This window comes from Notothenia coriiceps, unplaced genomic scaffold (assembly GCF_000735185.1).
Source record: "Notothenia coriiceps isolate Sejong01 unplaced genomic scaffold, NC01 NC01_scaffold00005469, whole genome shotgun sequence".
NCBI classification, from domain to species: Eukaryota; Metazoa; Chordata; class Actinopteri; order Perciformes; family Nototheniidae; genus Notothenia; species Notothenia coriiceps.
In genome coordinates, this window is record NW_011338170.1 from 24965 (window position 1) to 33483 (window position 8519).

The 8519-nt window shown below is 40.8% G+C and overlaps 1 protein-coding gene across 1 annotated transcript in view; it reads right to left on the minus strand.

Moving 5' to 3' along the window:
- Window positions 1–2023: 2023 nt before the first annotated feature.
- hoxb9a (homeobox B9a) overlaps window positions 2024–8519 on the minus strand; it is a 9617-nt gene continuing 3121 nt past the window's right edge. Inside the window, exon 2 of the mRNA XM_010768255.1 lies at window positions 2024–2616. Within this exon, the coding sequence (XP_010766557.1) occupies window positions 2381–2616 (236 nt within the window). The 3' untranslated portion in view covers window positions 2024–2380. The remainder of the gene's footprint in view (window positions 2617–8519) is intronic.

Here is an 8519-nt window from a genome sequence, read left to right on the forward strand (position 1 = left end):
ACATAATGTAACGCAGTAACGCACCCATTTAAATCACAGTAACTATAACGGCGTTACTTTGTGGGAATAGGTAACTAGTAACGCTATTAGTTACCGCAAAAAGTAGTTGCGTTACAGTAACGCGTTACTTTGTACTTGCGTTAGTCCCAACACTGCCCATGACTGTCCTCTAGCACAAACAGCAAGTAAGACTTTCCCTTTATCCAACAAAATATCCCAACATCAACTGGATGATTAAGCACCAACATTTGTATACCAATATGCATGGGTCCCTTACAATATAATAATTAATTTGGGATATCCTCTGATATTTGTGGCTTTGAGTGAAATCTCAGACTTGAGTTTGAACGAATTACAATGAAATGTTGCCCCTTAGAATGAATCACAATAACTTTATTAACCCTAACTTTCTGAACAAGCATGGCTGTGGATTTTAGTCTTGATTAATTATCATGACTTTGATTATGAATCATGCTAGCTTAAAAACAAGTGGAAATATGGTTTGCAATTTGCCTTACTAAGTAGTTAATCAAATACAACAACAATTTGACTTTTGATTAAGGATTGTGCTTCAACATTTGGAAAATACAGTGATTATCAATAGAAGTGGTATCATCAACACACTAACTGTGAAGAACACCTGCTCAAGCACAATGCCGTTAGAGAGAATGCAACTACACATATGTATGGGGCAGAACACAATTATTATATTCCTTTATTGTGTTCAAAATGAAAAGTTTCATTATCAGTCATTGCAGTTTTATATAATACATTACAAGACAACAACATCAAAATTAAATCAATTCAGTTTCTCTGGAGCTACAGCTGTGACAGTATAAGCAGGGCCCTTGTTTGTTGTTGTTCTTTCTTGACTCGATGGAGCTCATTAATTGCCTACATTTCATCAGAGAATCGCGCAACGTCAAATCTGCCAGTCTTTGAGCATGTTGACTTCACACATGGTACCTCGGCGCCACAGCGATCTGCGCGGTTACATAAGACATCCAGAAAGTCTTTTCAGCTTCTTGCAATGGAAGAGTTCCAAAGGAGAAGCTACTGACAAAGACAGGAAGCAGGAAGAAGGCATCCAAGAAGATGATCTGCAGAGATGGTGGGTGGGGGAGGATGCAGGAAGTGAACGCACACACATACACACATGGACAGATTTACATACGCACACAAGGGTTTACATGACAAGTCATTATCTGGCATCACCCGGAGAAGACAGAAGAGTTGCAAGAGGGATTTAAGTGAGGAAACATGAAGGAGAAAAGAGCCAGCATTGTGAAGGAAGAGGAAGAGAGCAGTGGAAAGGGTGGTGGTGCTTGGGGGGGGTGGAGATCTAGATCTCCCAAGTGCACAATACATGACAGATTGGGTTTGTTGGCATGAATTTCCAAGTAAAGACATCTAGTGTTAAGATCTTTGGCACATTTGTAATCTCTTCCCCTTCTTACTATTGGAAGAGCTGCATGTGGCTCTAATGTGTGGCTTCTGGCCTGAGACTGCAGTACAGATAGACATGGCTAGAGGTTCATGGGGTCGGACATTATGAACAACACATCTGTGCTCAAATGAATTGACCACTTTGAGTCAGTGTGTTGACATTTAAATAGACAACCTCTCATTAACTTATCATTGAAAGAGGTCCTATTATGCTCTTCCCACACACTACCCCCCTGCCTGGAACGCCTCAAATGGACTCCTTCTATATCTTCCTGTAGTGTGTTATAAAGATTTTTCGTATTTAAATTGTCTGCAAAGGCTAAAACACCCAAGAGGTCGATAGTGCTCCAACACTAGGCTATGCGGCAGTCTAAAACACACACATGACCAAATAAGGACTATGTGGGAGTTCCCCTCGATTCCATTGGCTCTGACGGTTAGAAAGAGATGTCACATGTCAAAATCCAGTAGGGGGAGCCAGAGATATGAAAAATCCACCCAAATGGCCCCAGAAGAGTTTTTTTTTGCTAAATCTGTCTAAAAAGGTCAAATATCACTTGTTTTGCATCANCTCATCTTGCTTATTAATGGCCATGTGAAACCCGGTTTATTCAGCTACGGAACAATAAATAACTAAAAGCAGAGTAGTACTGGAGAAAAATAACCCCCCCCCACACACAAACACCTGTGAGATTTTACCAAAGCCTCAAATGAAGGTTTAAACGTCAGACGTGTTTACGAGCTTCCGCAAGTGTGTGTGTGTGTGTGTGTGTGTGTGTGTGTGTGTGTGTGTGTGTGTGTGTGTGTGTGTGTGTGTGTGTGTGTGTGTGTGTGTGTGTGTGTGGTGTGTGTGAGAGAGAGAGAGTTTGCGGTTAAGACATAAGCAATATGGGACTTTTGGTGTATGCGTGCGTCATCGCCATTGAGAGTCCCGCTAGTCCTTGGGATGGTCCTTGCTCTGTTTCTTCATTTTCATCCTCCGGTTCTGAAACCAGATCTTCACCTGCCGCTCCGTCAGGTTGAGTGCTCGCGCCACCTCATGCCGCCGGTCCCGCGTGAGGTACATGTTGAACAGGAACTCCTTCTCCAGCTCGAGCGTCTGGTATTTGGTGTACGGGCATCGCTTCTTCCGGGAGGAGCGTGCATGTAGCCAGTTTACCGAAGGGTCAGCTAGAAAAAAAAAGACAAGAGGAAGAAGCAGAAAATGTAATAAAGGTCTCCAATCCTGTCTTTGGAGGGTTTATAACCATATTTCTCTGTAAAGGCTTCGCTCGGAAACTCTGCAATTGACACTGTGGTGTGTGAACTAGTTTTATGGTGAAAAAAGCAGTAATTTGACCCAAGGCGGTTTTTTTGACACTGCATGGAGGACAAACGGCTTCACCCAACCTACAGTCTGCAGAAAAGCAAATGGACACATTAACATGAACAACATCTTTGTAAAGAGGGACTTTCACAAAATGGCTATTGAAAAACAAACACACTTCAAACCCCCTACTGATTGTTTTTTTGTTTTATTCATTTACAAATCATAAGAACTTAGACGGCACTATAGCTCTGAAAGCCGGTTCTGACATTAGAGAATTACACCAAATTTAATTCCGAATTTAAGTACAATTATTAAAAAGCAAAACCAATCTATTGCTACCTCTTTTAAGGTGACCTTCATCGAGAACAGGTGATACCATACGCATGATGGCAGGAGGCATTGTTACTTGCTAAATCCCATTTAACCACAGAAAAAATGGAGGATGCAAATCAGGGAAAATGTTTTACAGGCCTAATATTGTTTTTTTTTCTTGTTTGCATCAGAAAAATAATCATTTTGTAGCTCAGCACACTGTCACTGCCTCACTCTTAATCTCTACTAAATTAATAAACAGAAATGTATGGCCCTGATGGGAACAGACTAACAAATATGTCTTGCCTGCATCCTTTGCCTTTCAATAAACTTATAGAGACTTTAACTACATACTCAAATCAAAAACAGGAGGAGTTATAATTTAGTTCTGTCAATATTAGAATAATTACATTCAGAGACTTTGTGTTGCATTTTGCCTCATCAAAACTCTGAAAAGCTAAACTGGCTCAAGATGGTTGAATTGTGCATTTGAGATTTGAATGACAGCATTGTAATGCATAAGTAAGGCTCCTAAATTAGCTGTTCTTTATTTTTGGCGGAGAGAAAGTTTTGAATTATCGCTTTGATTCTTTTTTCATCTGTCTCTATTTCTTTCTTTCTTCCAATTATCTGGTTTGCCAGGCTTCCCTCTTTATAGCTTTCAGACCGATGTAATTAGCAGAGGCTTGTTGTTTGGATGCATGGCTCTGGTTTAGGGCTGAAAGCTATCTGCTCTTCCCCTCTGCAAAGCACCAGGTATCTCAACTATGAGGCAGCGTTAAGACACAGTTGGCCAACACAGGCTCCTAAAAAATCCATCAGGAATGACAATGGCAGTTTCCATGCCTTTCACACTATCTTGCAAATATAATCAGTTAAGTTAAAACCTGAGAATAGACGTTTATTTTCTCTGCTATTTTTAGCAACATTTTAAAAGACCAGATCTGCTTCTGATTCATTTGCACTCACACCTCTTTTAAATAAAACCCTTAACCATGAGCAATCCTTCGCTGTGGCCAGGTCAGGATCCAATCACAACAGTCAGGCCAACCAAGCACCAGCTACAGTTTCTAAAAGAAAAAAATAAATGCAATGCAACGCGAAACATCTCTGCCTTCTCATTAGCCAGAACTAGTTCTTACATTTTAGTTGCTGTTACAAAAGCTTAAATACCATCTCCTATGAGAAACAGCAGTAAGGGGCAGCGTGCAAAGCAAGACCACAATGGAATGACTTTCTTTAAATCTGCTGTTTCTGCATTTCTGATGTCAGCGGTATAATTCCAAGTCGTTGTACACCACCCAAATGTGACTAAAAGAGGATTAGGGTTGGTTTAGGGTTCGGGAAGAGCACTGGAATTATGTTGAGTCATTGGCTGTCTACCAGAGGCAGTGTAAGTCCCAATGAAGGAAACACAGCACTCATGCAGTCTAATCATCATGCTAATTTTGGGGATATGACTTCCAAGGAAGTCAGTTTGGGTGACATTGGGCCCAAAAAAGCATCTCATTGTTGCTTTAAACTGCAAAAAATTTGGCGTTAAGGAGATTTCCTTCCCTTATGTAAAATGCATCCTCAGTTATCTGGCCTAAAATGGCAGAAAAGATGACCCTATCACTCACATGTCATGGGAAAAGCCTGAACTTCAGCGACTTTTGATGACAAGAGAAAAGCTTTAAAGTCACATGTATCTTTTCTTGAGAAGTCTCTGCTCTAACTTACATTATCATATTCCAGTGGAGGCTTCATACTGTATGTCAATCTCACTAGAAATATTTGAATACTGTGACAGCTCTTCTTGGTGTCATGCCAAGAAGATTGACATAATAAAAGCAGATGGCATTCATAATGGTTCCCAGTTGTGGACAAATAACTGTTTTGTATGGCGCTAAGCCATGTTAGCTTTATTTATGAGGAAGCACATTAGCATTTACATGTTTGACATGCAACATTTACACCAGGGAAATACTAAGATTTAAAGAAAGGAATCATGGAAAATGGAAAACTTGTTAAAAGATAAAATGATGATATATACTAAGTTTCCGCTTAATTATCAAATGTTTGACCTTTTCAGTCCAAACTGAGTAATGGTAATAATGGAAATACCACATCTGATCCATCACCAAAATGTAATTTATGAGCTGCTTACCAAACTGAACCAACGCAACTGTCTCATACATCTCCTGGAATTCCATAAACTGTCATCACTGGACATTTATTTTCATGTTTATAAAACTTAGAGTTTTGCTCAACGCCATTTGAAATGATCAAATCAGATAAATAAGGACATAGGATCATTTAAGGTTGAAAAGGTATGACATCACTATTTAAGATGTACAAAACAAACTATGTGGAGTGAAAAATGTTGATGTTCTACATAGATGTGAACAAACCAAAGCAATGAAAGTCATACCTGATTTAAAAGACGTGTTGCTAATCCTTGATAAACCTACTACACTTAGTAGGCTATTAAGTGTAACAAGGTCTTGAGAGGTTTGCAGAATCTGTGAACGTAATCTCTTTTTCTGGTTTTTCTGTAAATCATATTCAGAAGTTGGTTACAGAAGAATATCTCAAAGACTTCCATTGATGTTCTCGGAGTCACCCGGCCTGTTCCTTCGGGGATCTGACAGAATATCTCCTCCCTGTGTTAATCACAGCAACCCAGTTAGTTAGCGGCCATCACCAGTAAATATGTCCTTAATACCCTCTGAAATCAATTCCCTGCAACATGGCCCGCATGTAAAGCTTCGATTTCATCTCAGGGCAGAATAATGCCTGGTGGAGAGGTGAGAAGGGGGTGGGGGTGTGCAGCGCTTTTGTCACACCGTAAAGTGGGTGCTTTGCATTCCTCGGGTGTATAATCACCTCCAGGATCATCCATTACCTCCGGAGCTGTGCCGCGACCGTGGCTGTCACCCGGGATGACAAACCGGCGGGGGGGGGCGGGGGTGGATGGCATTGACTTGTTTCTCCAAGTTGCAACAGTAAGGATGTGGACAGATGAAAAGAAGGATATGGGTGGGGGTTTATAGTTTGTACAGTCCTAGCTTGAAGTTCTCTTTAGGCTGCAGCCTTGTATCTGCTGGGATGTCACTTGGACAATCATGGACGAAAAGATAAAAAATTGTGTTAAGCTACGACCCTGCGGCACGATGTGTTCAATTGTAGGCCAATGTGTGTCTTTGTGTGTGTGTGTGTGTGTGTGTGTGTGTGTGTGTGTGTGTGTGTGTGTGTGTGTGTGTGTGTGTGTGTGTGTGTGTGTGTTTGTGTGTGTGTGTGTGTGTGTACACCATGATGAATGCTGCTTGCATTGAAACAGTATCCGAAGACTAATATCACATCCCATCTCTTTCTCCCTCCCTGAGCAATTTCCCCCTAATAGTTCCAGAAATTGACCTCTCATATATCCCAAAGGCACGTTATTACATTTCCACCAGAAGCCGTATTTTATTCCCCGCCAACCCCAACCCTTGCACCCCACCTCGCCCAGCCACCAACAGCAACACGCCAATTAATGGGGTTCTTCACCCGGCGTTATAACTTAATAAACTTCAGGGGTAATAACTTTCTCGTGCTGGCCGGCAGCGGCAGCACAAAGAGTGAAATGTAATCTTGTAGTTTATTCTGGATGGCTGCCCAGCACCAGTCACACAAAGAGAATCTGTAGCTGGATGCCAGCGTTGACTGGATGTGATGTTTGGAAAGGTACGATTCCACTGATGTTATTCAAACCGCAGACAGTTTGAGTACCTGAGGGAAACTCTGCCTACAGTTATGCTCCAACATGCAGATACTAATCATTTCTCAGTCTCGAATGGAAAGAGCATGGGATACAACTTGTTTCAAAGATTCAGGGTGGATATTGCCACTTGTACCCATTACTAGATGTTGCTGATCTTAGGATCCTTCACAGTGCCCTCCTCAAATGAAAAGTTCTGAATAAGGAAGCATTACGTTTCATCGTGGATACAATTGTTATTCTGCTATGAATGTTTCCCTTTTGGCAACACTCAGCTAACATATATATATATATATATATATATGTGTGTATGTAATATATAACGGGATAATCTAGGATTTTGGCTATAGCTGCTTCCTGTTTCCAGTCTTTGAGGCAAATTAAGCTAACAGGTTACATACTGTACTTACTGTACAGACATTAGAGTTGCATCAATCTTTCCCCAGAATCTCAGAAAGTTAACTAGCACACCAACACACATGTCAAACGATTCTGTTAACAAAGATCAAAACAGCCATTGGTTTACTCAACCGTCATAATGGCTGATAGCATTCTGCCATTGCAACTCAAATAAATCAATCCCAACACAACCAATTGAAATCCTCTTCATGATACGTTCAATTAAATTCCTTTGAAGGAGACAATTCATATTTACACAAGACACAGGAAAAAAATTTCCCCTTGAAGGATTTATAAAGAATGTCCTTCTTCCATACTAACCTAAGGTTGCACTAACCATTATTTATCCCGGTGTTCTTATAGTAACCATTCAGTGAAGATACTTAGGGTTAGAGCAAGGGTGATTTTATTTCGCCTGCATAGAGAAATATTGGGCCCCATAGAAAATGGCTGCCTTGTGAACAAAAGAAACTTGACTGGCTGCAGCTCCCCTAGTGGCGGCACAGACACACTGTACACCAAACGACAAACTACAAGAAAGAGAAACTTTCTCTAATTGAAAAGACTCTCAGTTGTGCCTGTTTGAACATCAGAGTCCATTACAGACAAGACTTCATTACCACCGAGCCAGACTGGAACACATAAATGATTCAGACTGGAGGCTCTGATGGATGGCCTGCTTACATGCTGTATGTGTGTGTGTGTGTGTGTGTGTGTGTGTGTGTGTGTGTGTGTGTGTGTGTGTGTGTGTGTGTGTGTGTGTGTGTGTGTGAAAGGGAGAGAAACTGGGAGATAGAATAGTGTGTGTGCCAGTGTTGCTATGACGTGTGTAGCTCTATATGATATATTATCTGCGAAACTTGATAGGCTACCATCAGAGCCAGAATAATTCAAATAGTTTTAAACTTGGTGCTATGGATATAATGTTTGTTCTGTCAGTGATGATGAATTGCATTTTGCACACGTTTTTTTCAAAATTGTTAATTGCTGTTTGCTTTAATACCTGTATTTTAATAACACATGCAAAAATTGTGAATAACGTTTTAAAAAGCCAAAGTATCCTTCCCTCTACAGCTGTGTGTCTCTGTGTGTGTGTGTGTGTGTGTGTGTGTGTGTGTGTGTGTGTGTGTGTGTGTGTGTGTGTGTGTGTGTGTGTGTGTGTGTGTCGCGTCGTCGTGTGTGTGTGTGTGTGTAGTATATATACTACGTACGTACGTACGTACGTACGTACGTACGTACGTACGTACGTACGTACGTAGTAGTAGTACTACTACTACTACTACTACTACTACTATACTACTATATAGTAGT